This window comes from Semicossyphus pulcher, unplaced genomic scaffold, assembly GCF_022749685.1.
Source record: "Semicossyphus pulcher isolate SPU_LCO1_2020_fin unplaced genomic scaffold, fSemPul1.0.p SCAF_13, whole genome shotgun sequence".
In the NCBI taxonomy this organism is placed as follows: domain Eukaryota; kingdom Metazoa; phylum Chordata; class Actinopteri; order Labriformes; family Labridae; genus Semicossyphus; species Semicossyphus pulcher.
In genome coordinates, this window is record NW_027211637.1 from 13,202,022 (window position 1) to 13,220,258 (window position 18,237).

General features: G+C 42.4%; 1 protein-coding gene across 1 annotated transcript; it reads left to right on the plus strand.

Annotated features, from left to right (window-relative positions):
* The first annotated feature begins 1,445 nt into the window (after positions 1–1,445).
* Positions 1,446–18,161, plus strand: rimkla (ribosomal modification protein rimK-like family member A). Its single transcript, XM_069660989.1, has 5 exons — positions 1,446–1,645; positions 9,613–9,843; positions 11,413–11,499; positions 12,710–12,913; positions 13,805–18,161. The coding sequence occupies exons 1-5, from the start codon at positions 1,483–1,485 to the stop codon at positions 14,323–14,325; spliced, it is 1,206 nt and encodes a 401-aa protein (XP_069517090.1). The 5' UTR covers positions 1,446–1,482; the 3' UTR covers positions 14,326–18,161.
* Positions 18,162–18,237: the final 76 nt, after the last annotated feature.

Here is an 18,237-nt window from a genome sequence, read left to right on the forward strand (position 1 = left end):
ACGTTTGATGATACTCTTTTTCTGTTTTTTTTTTTATTCTAATAAAACATTAGCCTGCCATTATTGACTCACTGTGATCTGTAAAATTGATACACATCTTCTGTAAACCATAAGTAAAGCATTATTTGAGTTGTGTATGATATAATTTATTAATGTGTTATAAGGAGTGTCATTTTTTTGTACACAGATTTCTATATTGTCGAAAAGAGCAAGTTCCATGGCATCTAAAATAGTTTGCATCTTGGCTGTGTGAGGTTTGATTATGTTAAACCCAAAAGCAGTCGTTAAGTCCCTGTCAGAGGGACAGAAGAAGGTAGAGAACAAGAGAAGTGGGTCACACGCCTTATTTCGCACCATTATCACATGCAAGTGTTTTCCACTACTCAGTCAACACAGTTGTCTCTGAATAACACTACTGAACAATAGCCACTGTATAAATAAAAGTCATTTTAAAATCAACTCTCTCACTCTGAAGCTGGTGGTACATAACGGTAGAAAAGGTTTATGGATAGTTTCGGTGGTTTGTGATGACCTTGTTCCATCTCCTGCCACTTCGGCATGGAGACAGAGCTGTCGGTATTCGCCAAACCTCCTCGCACCGTCTGGTCTGAACCGGTTCGGATGGTGCGCGGTCTCGTGCGCACTGCAGACTCCACGCACTGGTTCACACAGTTCTCCGCGCACCCTCACCAAGCTCTTCCTCCCACTCCGTTTGCCCCTCCCTCATTGGCTGGACGGTCGCAGCTCTTCCACACCTTCCGCATGCTGTTTGGACAGTGAGGAAGTTTACGGGTTGCTATTGGTTTACGCTCCTCCAAACCTTTTATTTTGGGGCAGGCACCGTTTACCGTGCACGCGGAGAAGTGGAGTTGTAAACGAAGCGCGTGCACTTTTCAGCACCAGCACCTCGTGGATAGCAGCCAAACGGAGCAGAGAGGGTTGTCGTTGTGGACTAGCTCAGTTCATTGTGACAAACCGACGACTTTGCGGTTTGCATCGCTGCGATCGCGGGAAAAGTTTATTTGTAGTTTTGAGCCGGCAGGAGGAAGATACACAGCGGCACAGCCTGAGCTTTGTTTGCCCCGGCGGGCAAATAGTGCCACGAGCTGCAGCTGGGTTGAAAGAAAGAAGTTTCTGCGGGAAACGCTCCGTTATTTTCGGCTCGCTTCTGTCGAATTAACGCGGTCTGGTTTTAACGAACTGCGCCTGGAAAGACTACATGGCTGCAAATGAAGGAAAACAAAGGTGATAAAGAAGATAATTCATCCTAGCCGGCTCGGTCCAGACAGCGGGTGACCCGTGGTCCCGTTTTTAGCCTCATCACAGCCTGCTGCTGCCGCTAGCCGCCGAGGTCTCCATTGTGTGAGCATCTCTGTGCTAACTGCTCACTGCCGCCCGGATCACTCGCTGCTAACACACACCTGCCGCCACACAGCTACAAAGGCCGGATTTTGTTTTACTTTTTGAATTCACATATCCAAAATGTGTTCTCGGGTTTGGTTCGTGACCGACCGGCGTATCAGCCAGGAGTACCCGCAGGTCCAGATCCTCCGGGCGCTGAAGGAGCGCTGCGCCGACGAGGATGTTGAATTCCGCTCGCTCCTCATGGATCAAATCGTGCTCACGATCAGCGAGGGACAATTAGGCAAGTATAACCCTTATCAGTCGATGTATGTTCGTAATCTGTGTTAGTTAAAGATGCAATGCAACTTGTGTTATTGATCAAATATGCTTAACACGATCCACAAAGTTAATGGCAGGTGGTTATTGTTTGGGGACCCCGCTGCCGTAAAGCAGGGAGAGGGCTGGCCCGGGCTGCCTGCGAGCAAGGAAGCGATGTGTAACCACAGCAGTGACCGCCTAACCCACTTTCCAGCTAGACTGCCTCCAGACCGAGGGGAGCGATGATGCTTGATTTAATTTCGCTGAATACGTTGCAATCCCAACAATGCCCTGGACGATGAGGATTATTAAGTAACAGGAAAATAGTCTTTTGAAGTTATTAGAGCAAAGACATTTATCAGTGGGAAGAAAATGAACTAGCATAATGTTAATTTTGCTGCCCATTGCGTCACTCTAAGGTTGGAGATGTAGTTTGTATGATATTCTATCTCATTAACATGTGGAAACCTGCCATCAGAAAGACTTTTATGCTAAATAGCACAGGATAAAAGACACATGTATATAAACACGTTTCACATACAGAACATAGATATTATGGTAATGATTTAATGTTAATGTTAATTAGGTGTAACCAGGACCCAAAGTAATATCTTAAAATGGATTTAATTCTTTTACTAAAGGCCAAAAATAAAAAGACTACTGGAAGGAAAACAGTAATCAAATAATTCATCTGTGGGGCCATAACAACGACCTGTTATCTCTTGATTCTTTATTACTGAAATGGTACATCGAAGATCAAACATAAATCAAATAACCATGTATCACCTTGATCTACTGATCTCATGCTTTACTCCACATGCACCCTTATCCATGCTTATCTACACTTACTTTATGTTATAATAATAGATCTCACGAACATCTTCCGTTGTAACTTTAATACTGCTTTGTCTAGATCACGATGCTTGTGTTCAGCCCATTATGAAATGACAACATATCACAGTATTGTCTCAGGAGGCCTTGATAAAGTGATGGTAACAGTAGGAACTCTCAACAAGCAGACACACATGGAATTCGTCAAGGCCGCGTCAAGTGGGGCCGTGTTACCAGATGAGAGGCGTGTAGGGCTCAATTAACACTTTAATGGCGTAGGCTGGCACTGGCAGAGGTTGGAGTGCTGGGAGAAGATGTGGGATGAAAAGATCTAACAACTAAACACTGTTGAATCATTTACTGTACAGATCATCTCTGGCAAAGCTTCATACACAACATGGGGCTTCAAATGCAAACAATGGAGTATTAAAGAGGAAGGCATGGCATGTTTCTTAGTACAGCCAAGTATATAATAGGACCTATCACAAAAATAGGAGACTAACTGAAAATTAGGGCATTTTGGCCAAGACAGGTCAACACAAATAGGTATGTAGGAAGCTGTCTAGACCTATAGCTTAGCGAGACACAACTGGAGCAGGGCAGTTAGCATGACGTGTAATCCATGCTGGCCTCAAGTCTGCACACCGTAACTGTCTTCTGAGCTTTGGCTCGACATCACAGATTAGCAGCAAGGGGACAGATTGGCCACACTGTAAGTTTGCTACACAGGAAGCTGTAGAGTTTGTGGCTGGGGTTTTGAGGTGCATTACATTATATCTACATATGAATTACACACACTTTATTTGTACTTTGGCAAGAGAAACTCTAGAGTTAGAAGGAACTAATCAAAATAAAGTAAACCAAATACAGGCAGTGTAAATCTTCACATGGATTAACATAAACGTACGTAACCAGAAGCAATTAAAGACTTAGGGTGGTAGAACTTCACATGCAGTGACAGAGACAAGATCAGCGACTGTTTATAACCCTTGTTTCTGCATAGGTAGCATAAGTGGTATTCCACCGTCATGTGGTCGATATTGGCATTGTGGTCACTGACCACTTCTATTAGTGGTAAAGAGTTATTCACCACTAATGTCTGTTGTCTTTAGAGCATTTGGATAATGCCTATAAGTTTGACATTAACATTTAATATTACTTAAAAAAAGCTATTTGACAAGTACATTTACAAAACAGCAATGCCAGGGAAGTTTATAAAGGAAAAACAACAGTACATGGCATCTTCATGTAGGATGCAGATTTAAAAAGGGGACTCTGATACCAAAAGTGGCTCAAAGTTAAGCTCTCCACAACCACGAGTCAAACCAAATAAAAAGAGCTTACAAACCTATTTGTTTTAGGGTAGGTCAGGAGGCAACCATAACCCTAAAACAGATACCACCTTCGTTACAACCTGCTGTTGCAAAGGTTCCTCCTACTCTGGGCTCATCTGTGAGTCCTCAAGTCTGGTTGAGGTCCACATTACACACTGAAGTTAATGGGTTCAACATGTTCCCCAGGACGAGAGGCAAGCATATACTAGCAGACCACTATGTTTTAATGGCCAATGATGGCCCCTCACTTAAGACAGCCAAACCCAGCTTTTAGCTAGCTAGAGGTATTTCACATCCCATGATTTGTGCTGTGAGAGGCGTTTAAACAGAGACCGGATATGAATGGATGTTACAATCATTTGTGATCATTGCACATGCTTGAAGGCCCACGTTTACTTCAAAGATGATAAATGCAACACTCCTATGTTAGTGAGCGGATGGATGGGACATTAAGGCATGCTTAGTATCTTAATTTACCAGCAGACAAGTGAGTGTGTATTAGCATCAACATATATTAGGTTGCTATTAGGGCTGTCAACGAATATTCTAAATTCAAATATATAACCGAATTGTAATAAGAAACTGAGTTCTTCCGTGTTCTGTTCGTGTGTGCACTCTCTTGGTTACGGAGCATCTTTGAATGCACACAATGTCACTTTATAAGTTCATAATTAACTTTAGTCTAGCTGAAATGAGCTAATACAACAACCGTGTGGCGTGTGGTAATGATGGCGGAGAATTAAAATCCAAGACTCACCCCGAGAATAACAGACAGGTATAGGTATGTTGTTTACACGTTTATGTTTAAATAAATATACCTACTGTATTCTAATTATTTTTATTTGTTTATTTTGGAAGGTGTGGGAAGCCTGTGTTGATCTTTCAAAAGGCATGTTTATTTGTCATTAAGTATATGTCTCTTGTTGTATTGGTATCCCCTCTTGTGGACTTATTGCGCAAATAGATATTCGAATAGTTCAAACCTTTTTTTTTGAAGAAATAATCGCCATTTTTGGCCAATTTTGAAAGCACTAGTTGCTGTTGTTGCTTTAATGCCAATCCTGTTTGGTTATTTGGTTACTTGTTTTACATCTAGCAAACTCTTGTCTGGTATTTCACAGATGGTAAAAAGCTAGTTCCTGCCATGAATAGGGATATTTTCGGTTTGGTATTGATTGCAGTAATAACGCAGACATATTAAACTGTTAGATCATACTGTTGCTGCTATTTATGCAAACACTTTAGGTTCTTTGTGGCAAACAGCAAAGATAATAAAGAGAGTATACAGTCCTAACGGACAGCAGCTTGTGCGTCAGTTTGCAAGCAGTATCTCATTTGCAGGTTTTCATTGGCTGCCTGAAAAGGTATTTGCATTTAATTGGTGTTGCCATAAAGGCTCACAGTACTTGCTTGAACTATGTGTATTTATAGGCAGGAAGATAATATTTAAAGTGATCACTACATTGACTGAGACACCCTGAAAAAACACGTTACTATTGCTGTTGTACCTAAAACACAATTCCTAAAATCACATCAGACCAGGTTTTTCAAAATGTTTGTCCTGTCTTTTTTATATTTGGTCACACCACAAATAAGTACTGGCGTTTGTAATTTGCATAGTTGCAGTAGCCGAAGAGAGGACTGTCTGCTCTATGATTACTGGACACTGAACCCTCTAACTTTATACACGCTGTTGCAGAATGATGTTGCATCACTTAAATAACTGGGACTGGAAAGGCTGTTGATGACCACAAAGCCACAAATATTATTGAAAGAATGGAGATGCATTTTTGTTCTCTGATTTTCCTGTCATAAGACTTTAACAACCTAAGAGAACCAGTGCTCTATCAGGTTTACAAGTTGAAAACAAAACCCAGCCAAAACTTGTTGACTTTCAGGACTAGAAGGCATTCTGGTAGGAAATAAAAAATCATTGGGAAGTATAAAAGTAGCTAAAAAGGACTCTCTTATATTTTTTTGTTTGCACCAGCAACTGTGGCTAATGGATACAAAATATTTCCTTCCCAGCATTATGTCAAAAAGACAGAAATAGCCACTGAGTAAGACTTGGCAAGAGAGTATAAGGGCTCACTCTGCCACCACAACCAAGTTCTCTACACTTCTTCTGATTTCTACAACATAATAGACATTAGACAACAAGTTATTCATAAGTATTAATAGTAACTTGATATTGATACTATGAATATACAACCTGGGAGTTTTTGGAGTAATATATTCCAAAATCGCAGGTTAAACAGGTTAAATTTTGAACATCATGTTACTGGAAAGTCTGATGGCAAAGAAAACACAGTTCAAAGAGTTTGCTAGATGTCAAACAAGTAACCAAATAACCAAACAGGACTGGCACTAATAGCAACTAGTACTGTCAAAATTGGCCAAAAATGATGTTCTATTATTCCTTCTAAAAAACACAGAGGTTCGAACTGTTCGAATATCTATTTTTGTGCACAATCCAACAAGAGACATATGCTTATTTAAACATAAACATAAACATGCCTTTTAAAGTTCAACATAGACTTCCTCCACCCTGCAAAATAAACAAATACAATAATTAGGTTACAGTAGAACGGATATTCAGCGCTGCGAGCGAGCTGTGCTGTGACAGGTATATATATTTAAACATAACGGGTACAACATACCTATATGCTACTTGTCTGTTATGCTCGGGGTGAGTCTCGGCTTTGAATTCTCTGCCATCATTACCACACGCCACACGGTTGTTGTATTAGCTCATTTCAGCTAGACTAAAGTTAAATATTAACTTATAAAGTGACGTTGTGTGCATTCAAAGATGCTCCGTAACCAAGATGAGATTTCTTGAATACTCTCTGTTTGGCCTCATTGTTGAAAGTTCCCTAAATCTGCTTTGTATTCTGTAATCTTCCTGAGTTCCTGCCTTTGCTTTGTCTGTCAAAGCACTTTGTAAACATTCTGTTTTTAAAGGTGCTATATAAACAAAGTTATTATTATTATTATTATTGTTACAAGAGAGTGTGCACGCAGACATACAAGAACATGTGAGGCAGCCGCAGTAGTGCTGATTTTTTTCCACAACGAATATTAATTTTAATATCTGAATCTCTGTTTTTTATTATGTTTTTTATTCGGTTATATATTCAAATTTAGAATATTCGTTGACAGCCCTAGTACACAGTAATGTTGAATTATTACACAGCCCTAAAGCAGACATAAAAGATATTTGTGGGCCTACAGTACATGTAATATGTTGTGTCTGTGTTACTGATGACAGATATGCAAATTTACCATTGAAGGCAATGTTTGCCCCAACTGCACAAGAAGAAACCCTGGGGAAACCTACTGCTCCATCTGGCGTATTTAGACGGGATCCTCAGCCCCAGACTGAGACCACATTCAGGGCTGGCAGGATCCACCAGCCAAACATTGGCACAGCGTTTGTCAGCATCGCCTCGCCTGCTTTGTGACGTTGCGGCGGTATGCATAGAATGCTTGTCATGCTTGTTAGCTTTGTCAGGCAGATTGAAAGTGGGACGCACACATACAGTCTGCTGAACCCTAAAAACATCACGGTTACATCAGTTGTGACTATAAACAGGCCACACCCACAGTAAACGTAGACTGTAATACAAAACGCTATGTAGCTTTTGTTATACACAGAAATTGTTAGGAGGGTTGGGGTTTTTGCAATGGTCACATGACGGGCGGCGCAGTGCACACAAACACTTGCACAAATGAATAGGACTGATTCATCAGGCTGCCTCATTGCTCTCTGTTTAGTTCCCCTGGAGATGGAGACGAGCACCATGAACAGTAAATACTGTCTGTCAAAAAGCATGAGACCACATCCCCTGACACTTCCCACTGTAACGCCACTCGCTGTGCTCTCAGTGGCTGCACAATAAGATCAGTGTGTGAGAGTGTTGAATAGGGCCGGAGAGACAGTGAATCCTCCTGCTTCTATGCTGACATTGTAAGGAGGAGGAGGAGGAGAAAAAGGGCGGGGTGGCAGCCTTTTCATGGCTTCTTGCTCCTTTTTTCACGCGCCTCTATTTTCCCCTCCCCTCCCTGCCTTCCTCGGTGTTAAGACCATGAGACATCCTGACCTTTTCTGCCTGCTGCCTTTTTCTTGCCCCCCCCCCTCTACCTGTCTGAGCACACAATGACTACCCTAAAGACAAATATGATCACTCCCATTGTGTGTGTGGCTTATGCACAGTATGCAGGCATTATGCATCTACAGTGCACCCACCAGCACACCAGCAGCTTTCTGTCTGATGTTTTTACGTATGCAGCAACCATCAAGCCTTTCGTGACCTCTGGTGATCTCAGCTAGTGGCGCTGTCACTACTGTGAGCCTGCAGATTCTAAGATGGCTGAAATTTAGGTCACTGCAGAGGTGAAGTGCTGTGCCAGTGAAAAAAGTGTCCCCACCCCTCTTTCCCGTACATATACTGTATGTGCATACCCACACGTACGCAGAGGTTTTGTCGTCGTCCAAGCTGTTCTTCCTGATGAGCTGTTGGGCGGCATCGCCTGCTGAAAAATCTCACAGTCTGTCTCTGTTTCCTCTTCTCTTCCAGGGTGACAAAGTAACACCCGTCACCAGTAACAGGCTGCCATATCTTTGGCTATGGCTGAAGAATTAGCCATCTGTGTGGGCAAGCCAATATTCTGTTATTTCAGAATCTTATTCTGTTCAGCAGATCTGGATAGCTGTTGATAGAGACTGAAGATGGATAGTGAATGTTGGAATTTGCCAGATTTTTGCCTTTTAGAAAAAGTTAGTGTACACGATGTCTCATCTGCTTTATTTATGCTCTAAAAGTTCTTGTTTGTAAAGTCTGCCTGTTTTACATGGCATATACATAAGGTGCTGAGCTGAATTGGAAGTGATCTATTCAGATATGCTGCGCTTGCATGTTGTATTTCCTTAGCTCACACTTGCATAATTAATGTAGTGTCAAGCTGCTTTCCACAAAATGCACACCATGAATTTCACATAGCAGTCACCAGATGACTATAATCTTGCATTGTGATGGGATTAAGAATTATTGCCCTTTAAATAAAGGAACAACTAGAATGTCAAAAATATCCTGAAATCTCAAAAGACTTACAATAGTGTTTAAAGTCATGCTGTTTGCCATAATGTGTTCATGTGTGATTAAATTCAAGATGCGCACCCTTGGGGTTTCAGACTTCCCTCCCTCACCCACTGACCTAAATTGAGAGAAAATAGTTACAGTGTCCACTAATCAGCAAAGATATCTCTCCCCCAGCCAAAGGGTTAGACAGTATTAGTCTAAAAGGCAGAGGAGCTGGCAGCACTGCAGGAGAGTACTGTATACAGATATTGGCGGCATGTAAATAATCGTATCAGCACGCAAGTCAGGTTCCAAATTCATCGCTTAACACCGCCAGCCTCCGAGCTGGCTGCCTCTGCCTGGTCCTGTAACGCGGCCAGCTCTCAGTCAGCGCTGTGTGGTGACGACCGGAGCAGTGTCCGCAAGCAGTCTCCATAGCAGGAGTAAACTTTTCCACCAGTCGATGATGGTTTCCAAATTTTACCAACCATTTCACAATGTTTCCAGCTCCTGTAAAGGCTCCATCTGCTACTTTTAAGATGTAATTGACCTATAAACAATGACGCATCACTTCCCAACGTGGCAAGTAAAGAAGACAAGCAAGAACTCACTATATGTGTGAGGTTCAGGACAAGATTTATTATTTTTGTTTATTGATTGCTGTCTTGTTTCTCTTCTCCCCCCACTACCACATCTCCCTCCAGGTCTGCGAGTGGATCAGGAATTGGTGACATCATATCCACAGGTCGTGGTAGTACGGGTGCCCACGCCCTGGGTGCAGTCAGACAGTGACATCACTGTGCTGCGCCACCTGGAAAAGATGGGCTGTCGGCTGATCAACAGGCCTCAGGCCATACTCAACTGTGTCAACAAGTTCTGGACCTTTCAGGAGCTGGCCGGCCACGGGGTGCCTCTTCCTGACACCTTCTCCTACGGTAAATCAATACTTGATGGCACTCTTTTTCACGGTGGTATGGTAACACTCAAGTACTGAGGACAAACTGAGCATAAGAGACACACAAATACCTTTGCTCTTAAAGAGGCGTCCCTACATGGATGCAGTCAACCCAGCTGCAAATTGTTTTGTGCATCAGTTTCTTTATGAATTGTTTCCATCTTACTTTGTGTTTACTATACTTTAAATATGGACAGCTCTTGCTGCTTTGGTCAGGGATAAGGCTTTAAGTAATTTCGTCAAATGAAGTGAAAGTGAGTAAACACAAGCTGTAGATTATGGGAAACAAAACAGATGTAAATGAAGTCTGTAAATATGCATATAAGGGGAATATAACTGAATCATCTGTTGACATAAATCTCATTAGTTGCATCACAGGCTTAACCCCACATGTGTTTGTATAACAGATTAATAAGCCATCATTCAGACTGCAATTACTCAACCAACAGATTGTATTTACATAGGTCTCCACTAAACCGAATGTATTTAAATGTTTCACCCACACCACTGGTGAAAAAAGGCGGAGTTTAGGCGATATGGCTCGCAGCAAAAGCCAAACTGCCGTTTTTATTTGTTGTAGTTCCTTGATTTTATAAGACAAAACAGAGGCCTGACAAGCAGCACAACACAGTTCCCTCTGTCTCCCAAAGACCCACAGTGCTGCGTGGTGTTTGTGAGAGCAGGGAGAGAAGGATACAGACAGAGAGAAAGGAAGAAAGAAAGAGGAGGGGGTGTTTGGCCTACATTCCATTCGTCTCTCTGCACAGTAGGCCGGGCGATGCATGCAGAGCGGCTGGAGAGCTTATGTAACAACCCCCCCACCCCCACCCCAACGCCCCACCCTATGCCCCCCACATGATTTTTCAAAATAAAGGATGCCATTCCCTCCCTCCTGCCCTCTACCTCAGCAGCTTATGACGTGGTCAGACCCACATTTGCCGTTTGCTCTCTCCCCCTCCTCTGCTCTCTCTGTTCTGTCTCCCTCTCAGTAAAAACACATGTGAATGTGTGCGTCTGGAAAAAGCCATGTGACAGGCCAGTTCACATCTGTTCCCTTGACTGAACGCCAGATAAGACCAGGCAAGGAGACAAAGAGAGAGAGAGAAAGACACAGGGAAGTGGAGATGGAGACAGAAAGCGGAGAGACATCATTAACACTTTATTATTACACATTTTTTAGTCACTTCTCCAGCCAGAGCAGAGAACACTGAAGCACATCTGTTGCTGAAGCCCCCAGTGTGAATCGATGTCAGATAAGATCAGCTGATTCACATTAATGCATCCTTCGGCGACTGCTCTTTTCCGATCCAATGAATCAAGCAGCAAGATATGTAGAAGCTCGGGACGACACTCCTACAGCCTTGCTGTTTTGAGTCACTTCTGTTGCTATGGCAACAGGCTACATTCCCTCCCCCCACCCCGCTCAGTCTGCTGTAATGTGTGAAGCAAGCCATCAAAACAAGAACAATTTTTAAACGTATTTTACACCTCTGTGTGGGTTTTTGCTTGTGTGTTTTTTTCTGTGGGTGCGTGCATGGGCATTTCCCAGGAGGCCATGACAACTTCCGTAAGATGATTGACGAGGCGGAGCCGCTAGGCTACCCTGTGGTGGTGAAGAACGCACGTGGCCACAGAGGTAAGACCATCAGTGCATTTCTTTCCTGTCACCAGCCCACACCACACCTCAAAAATCTGTACGCCGCACGCCCCTGAAGGCAGCTCACTCCACCCTTATATGAAATTCATTGGCTGAGTGTTAAATGATTAGGACTGTGGTGCTGCCACAAACACAAAACAAAAGCTTGGACTGCCGGCAGTGTGGCTGCTAGGTTAGTCATTTTTGTTTGTAGTTTACAAATTGACCTCAGTTTGCTCATTTTGCCTGATTTCACCGGGGGGATTGTGTGGGAAGTTTCAACGTCGCCATTAAAACTTCCAAGAGATAAGGCCCAGCGTCTGCTGACCCATTAGCCCAGTCGTATTCATGGTTATTGACACTTGACCGGCTTTGCCATTGTGTGAAGAGCTAACAATGGACCTTGGCTGGCCCAGACTGCCATCACCACGCATTGTTAGGGAAAGCAACCGTTGGTCAACCGCTAACTTGACCCTTTTTATGGAGTTCCAACTCTCGGGGGGCTGCTTTCCTCCCCTCTGAGGTTGACCATTGACATTGGCCAAAGTCCAGCTCGCCTTCCTTCACATGAGCTTTATAAAGGCCTGTGAATAAGGCTGTTTCAGAATATTAAGAATCAGTTGTTAGAGGTCTGCTTCAAGACAATTTCATGTAGCTTTGGGTGCACATTGTTTCAGTAAAATCAATCCAAGTCACAGGGCCATGATTCAATTCTTGACCGTGAGCCAATCTTGTTCAGTCCATGATTCAGTCCTTGACTTGTATTGTGTTACATCATGCCTGCCACTCTGTCACTAAGATGTGACCTAAAGATTGCCTTGTCATCTTGTTCGGACCGTCTCTTAGACACGCAGCAAGCACATGATTTTCCCTGCTGCTGGAACGGGGGTCAGAGGGCTTGACAGCTAGGAGACGCAGCTAAGAGGTGCTAATTAAAACAGGCGTCTTCTATCCTCTGTGAGAAGTAATTCTGTGGCTGCTAAGAGGAGTGTTCTATTCATTATATGAGAAATGGGAACTGACATGAGCCTTGGTCAGCAGAGGCAGCTGCTTGTCAGCAAAACTTTCTAAGTTATCCAACCTCTTATGCAATGTCAGACCCTGCAAGGATCTTATTTTCCTGATAATGAAAACAGGTGTAGTTTTCCTGAAATCTAGCTCATCTTTCTTTCCTTCCTTTCTCCATCTTTTATCTCCTTCCCTCTCCCAGGCAAGGCTGTGTTCCTGGCTCGGGACAAACACCACCTGACAGACCTGTGCCACTTGATCCGTCACGACACCCCCTACCTGTTTCAAGAGTACGTGAAGGAGTCGCACGGCCGGGATGTGCGGGTCGTTCTGGTGGGCGGCCGCGTCATCGGCTCGATGTTACGCTGCTCTACTGATGGTCGAATGCAAAGCAACTGCTCCCTGGGTAGGTAGACGTCAATGATGAAACTCTAAATTAGTACTATAGTATTACTATGGACACTACTGCTGACACATTAGATTACTGACCCTGATCCCCCTTCCTGCATTTCAGTTACCAACATTGCCAACAGTTCCTAAGCTTGCACGATTGGTCTATTTTTAGTGTGGTTACTTGTAAGATCCTGATTATTTGTATCATACGGGATCTGTCCTGATTTGCCTCGAGTTTTGTTGTGTATTATTTCTAGTTTGTGGGTAAATGGTACAAAGGTCCATGGAGAACCAAAGCTGTTCTGGTTGTTATCACAATTTTTAAACAGGGCAGTTTCTGTAGACCAAGTGGCTTTAGACGTACAAAACTCAAAGACAGGCATTAATGACTAACAAAGGCCTTTAGAAAACACATGCACAGGGTAGTATATGTATATGAGATATATATATATTCTACACATTTTATCAAGCAAAACACTCCATCTGTCCAGTAAAGCAGAAACTGTGTCAAATCAACAAGCTTGTGGTGAAGTCACCCTGGAGACATCAACTGAAGCGGCATTCCAGCTGATGAGACTCATTTTCAATGTCAGGGTATGAGCACTTTTGGTCTCATTGAGGCTGTAATACGCCCTGACATATCTAGGACATCAGTCATCAGATTATTCTGCATTTATGTAACAGATCATGTGAACACTAGCGCTGACTCTGGGTGGATCTGATGGTTTATTTGATTCTATTACACTTAATATTGAAACGAACAGAAATCACTTAAAATATTTCTTAGATCTTATATTTTTTAGGATTACTCCTGATTCATAATACATGAAGTTTTTTGGAGAATCTGAAGTGTACGCAGACTGTAGTGGATGTTAACAATCTTAATGTCTGTCTGGATTTTCAGGTGGTGTAGGCATGATGTGCCCACTCAGCGAGCAGGGCAAGCAGCTGGCCATAGAGGTGTCCAACATCCTCGGCATGGATGTGTGTGGCATCGACCTCCTGCAGCTCAATGACGGCTCCTTTGTGGTCTGCGAGGCCAATGCTAATGTTGGCTTCATCGCCTTCGACCAGGCCTGCGGCATGGACGTGGCAGGCATTGTCGCCGACTTCGCCCTGTCGATGCTCCCCAGCCGCCTCACCCGTAAGATGTCCCTGCTCTCCGTCGTGTCGAGCACCAGCGAGACCAGCAGCGAGCCCGAGGTGTGCTCGGTGCCCAACGGCGGAGGCTCGCTACCGGAGGCCGTCTGCAACATGAGCGTGGGTTCAACTTCCAGCGAGAGTGACCCGGAGCTGGCCGAGCCCTCTCAGTCCTCGCCCCGCCAGTCCACGGCCCCCAGCCTTCCCGACCTCCCCGACCTCCCTGATCCAGCGTACAACTTCAACACCCTTCTGGCCAATGAGATCAAGTTATTGACTGAGTGAGATTCAAGCAGCTTCATGCACACACAAAACACACAGACACATAACACGCACACACACCAATGTACGCATGACAACATTCCTTTTAAAAACGCATATCAGTCCAAAATGTTTAAAAGATAGGAAAACAAGAGCAGAGAAACACACGACCACAGACGTAGAAACACCAAAACATGAGCCTTCTCCCACTAATAACAAAAACAACAAAGATCTGAGGCTGCTCCCCTGATTCTCCTCGCTTTGCACCTCTACTACCAAACTGCAAACCCCACAATCAAAACTTAGCGTACACTGCAGCATTGTGGCAAGAGTGGTATTTACTTCATAAGATTACTGCCAAATCGGCCCCTCTGAGTTTCTTTTTGCAAAATGGTGAGAGTGTAGGGGACTATGTTTTTAGAGGTGGGTGTGGGATAATGGCCAAAACATTACATTACTTTAACAGTATCTTTTGATGATATCATCAAAAAGGAGGTTTCCTGCTGGGAATGTAGCCAGGTTTGGTGTTTGGAGGATTGGAGGCGAGATGAAGTGTTTTTTAAGTGATTAGCTCCTTGGGCGAGGAATACATCCTCCAGTCAGTTTCAATGTAGCAATGCAGTGCACCTGTCATAAACACTCGAGCGGATTGGGACTATCCTTCAGCAACTGGATTTACCATTCATAAAAACAGATGAAAGATGAATTCACTCCTCACTACAAGACAATATTTCAAATGTTGTGAATCCAACTTAAACAGATTGTGAACAAAATGTTTTTTTTTATAAACTATTATTAAAATTCATAAAATCCATAGCTGGAGCGTTTACATTGACAGTGAATAAGAGGCTGGCGTTGTGGTGTCAGAATGTTTACCTTTTGCGCATCAATAGAAATCTTAATTACCCCAATTACACACCCATAGCAGCAGAAAGTCAACCCGGGTGCTAACACTAATTCTCTGCACACTGTGAATGAGTCAGGCTAATGTTATGTAATCAAAACTGCCCTAACATTTGCAAGTTACTAGAAATGACAAATAGCTGTTCTGTTTTAGGAGTCAAAACCTGGAGTATACAAATGAATTGAGTGCCATTACTCGATTTTTCATTTTCCGTTCTTAGCTCGTACGATTAGCCTTACCCGTCGCAGCGGCCGTCTGCTGCTTTTTAAAATTCACTCACTGTCTAGCACTTTATGATTCACAGATGCATTTTGTTTCTCGCTCAGAAGACATATTTAGGAAACTTGAGACAGAGTGTGAAAGCTGCGTCTACACCTGCAAACAAAATATACCTCAAACAGTGACTCTCACTGCCATAGGACGACATAGATTTTCAAACATACAGAACATATCAGCCAGGATCCTTTGTGGTTTTCAAATGGCCCCTGATGTACCAGGTGTTCCTGCCCTTTGTGTCTAAGAGCTAAAAGGTAGTTGTGTATTATTTTTTATTTTTTTTTAGCTTCTTTTGTAAATATTTAGGTAGAGAAGTAGCTTCAGTGCATACTAGTATCCAGATGATAAAACTGGAATGGCTGAAAAACTGCCAACATTGAAATTTTCATAAGTTATTGTGGAAAAAACCTGTTTGTACAAACCTGCAATATTGAAAGGCTGAAACTGAAATTTGGTGCTACCATTTCTGGATTTGGTTCGATGTGATTTCTCAGTCAAACAATTTGTAGATTTTACTTTTATTGTTTTCACCTTGTTTTTTGATAAAGATATGAAGTATCTTAACCCACAAACTTATGTTAGCATGATGTACAAATAAAAACGGAAACTATATTTTTGCAGTCTCTTTGGATAGAATGTTACTTTTCTTTCCTTTGAAAAGAAAGGAAAAGAAAATCCAGGGATTTCAGTGGCCAAGAGCTTTTTGCTTACGGTTTTCCTGTTGATTTACCTCCTGTTCACCTTCTCATATCACTATCGAAACAAAGGAAGGGGACACTGGGGTAAATGTCATTCACTTAGAATAATTTACAGCTCTGATCAAAAGCACAAATGTAAACCCTGAGTTGTTTCATGTTGTGACGTCCACGTGTTTAGGCTCATAACTCTTCTGTTGAAAGCATCTCAGGGAAGCAGCCTGGATCTCACCCCTGACCCCTAAAGGCACTACATATCCATCCGAGTTACAAACATGCCAGATACATAACACATCTCTACAGGCAGACAAAAAGATACACAAACAACAAAGAAAAAAAGGTTGTAAACTACAGTATAAGACAATGTGGTGTATACCATGGTTAACATGCACTTTTTTTCCTTGCTTGTTTTATATTGTTCATTGTTTTCTTCCTAATTTATGGTATTTTTAAAGAAAAGTGGTTTGTGTGCACTAATATTGTGTCAATAAAGTGAAACCGCTGTGAAGCTTGATTTTATTTACCTTCTCTGTGGGCCGGATTGACTAACTGTCTGGAATCTAACGGGCCTGCTCGAGGGTGCCATATCTAAACCAGCCAGACAACAGCAACGGCAGCTTTTATTTGAAGCTTGCTGCCAAGTGATCACAGTGGCTCCACTGAGAGAATAACACCATTGACACCTCTGTGACGTTGTCTGGTATCGATATAATGAAAGTATCTGACAAACAAACTGTGAAATCTGCTGATGTCCACTCTCCTGACATGTAAGGGCCGGTGGGCTTGATCATCAGGTCACATCCCAACATGCTCCAGTCGTTGTTGTCCCCTAATTTTTTTAAGTCTTTGTCTTTGTATTGAAGCCTGTGTCATTCCACTTTGTTTTATGTACGTGTAAATCAAAGTTCTCACATCCTTGCAAAACATTAAAACCCAGCCATAGAAAAGAGGGAGACACTCTTTTAGCCCCTGTTCTTTCAATCTATTTATACATCATCCATACAGAGCACATACAGCCATTGAAGGGTGATTCAACTGTGCCCTAACTACTTTCAAAATGCCTTTTATGGTCTGGTTTCCGAAGGGAGCTTTGATATAAAGATCCTACTCAAGCTCCGTGTTCAGGTGGGTTTTTTCTGCTTGATCTTTAGAGATCAGTGGCCATGATGAAGTGGATATAAGGCCTAAAGGATTCTAGGAGAAATGGTTACCACATCCTAAGGAAGGAAAGAGGTGGTATTGGCTTGTGTGATGCATGGCCAGCCGAGAACAAACATGTAGGGACCTCTGGACTTGTCACTGTGTACAACAACACAACAGAGCACAAGGTTACTATTTAATTCCAAACTGCTGCTAATGTATATTTGGCTCAAAAATGAAAAAGGGAATATGTGGAAATCAAAGTGTTTCCATGTTTTACTGCCTCTCAACGCATCGAAATGAATCTGAATGCCAAAAAAACAAGCATTTTGTTGTATAATTCAGAACTAATAACACTAGTAGTGAGATGATTTTAAAAGTGATTCTTTGTTTTGATATAATGAATACATGTTTCAAAATTGTATATAATATGTAGGATTTCACAGCAATCTTCAGGTTCATTTTATGTCAATGTTTTTCGAAACGGACCTGTGGTTTGCTTAAAGGTTTACACTATACTTTCATCTGCAGGAGGGAAATGCAATGTTTATGCTTCAGTGATAAAAATGCAGCTCTCTGCTGATGATAAAGAGACATTACAAAAATCTTTAATTCTATCTGCATAACACAGTTAATTGAAGACGAGGTTTTGGACTGCTGGTAGTGAGACGAGCAAAAGCATTGCATACAACAGGTTTTTCGTAAAAGCCCTTACCATCATTCTGTTCTGTATCATTCTGACAGTGTTACAAACTGGATCCCAAAATGATGTAACTTAGAAATGTGCAAAATGATGTAAATATATATCCCTTTTTTTTAGCTGAAAATAAAGATGAGTCATTATTCAAAACCAATGAATGCCTCCTCCTTTCATTGCTTTTATCAAACATGTCAATATCAACATTTGTTTAATTTGCTTAG

Bases quoted from the DNA above. Each gene is read 5' to 3' on its own strand.
- rimkla (XM_069660989.1), top strand. From the start codon at position 1,483: ATGTGTTCTCGGGTTTGGTTCGTGACCGACCGGCGTATCAGCCAGGAG. The intron at 1,646-9,612 runs GCAAGTATAACC...ATCTCCCTCCAG, and splicing joins GATCAGCGAGGGACAATTAG to GTCTGCGAGTGGATCAGGAA. The intron at 12,914-13,804 runs GTAGGTAGACGT...CTGGATTTTCAG, and splicing joins GCAAAGCAACTGCTCCCTGG to GTGGTGTAGGCATGATGTGC.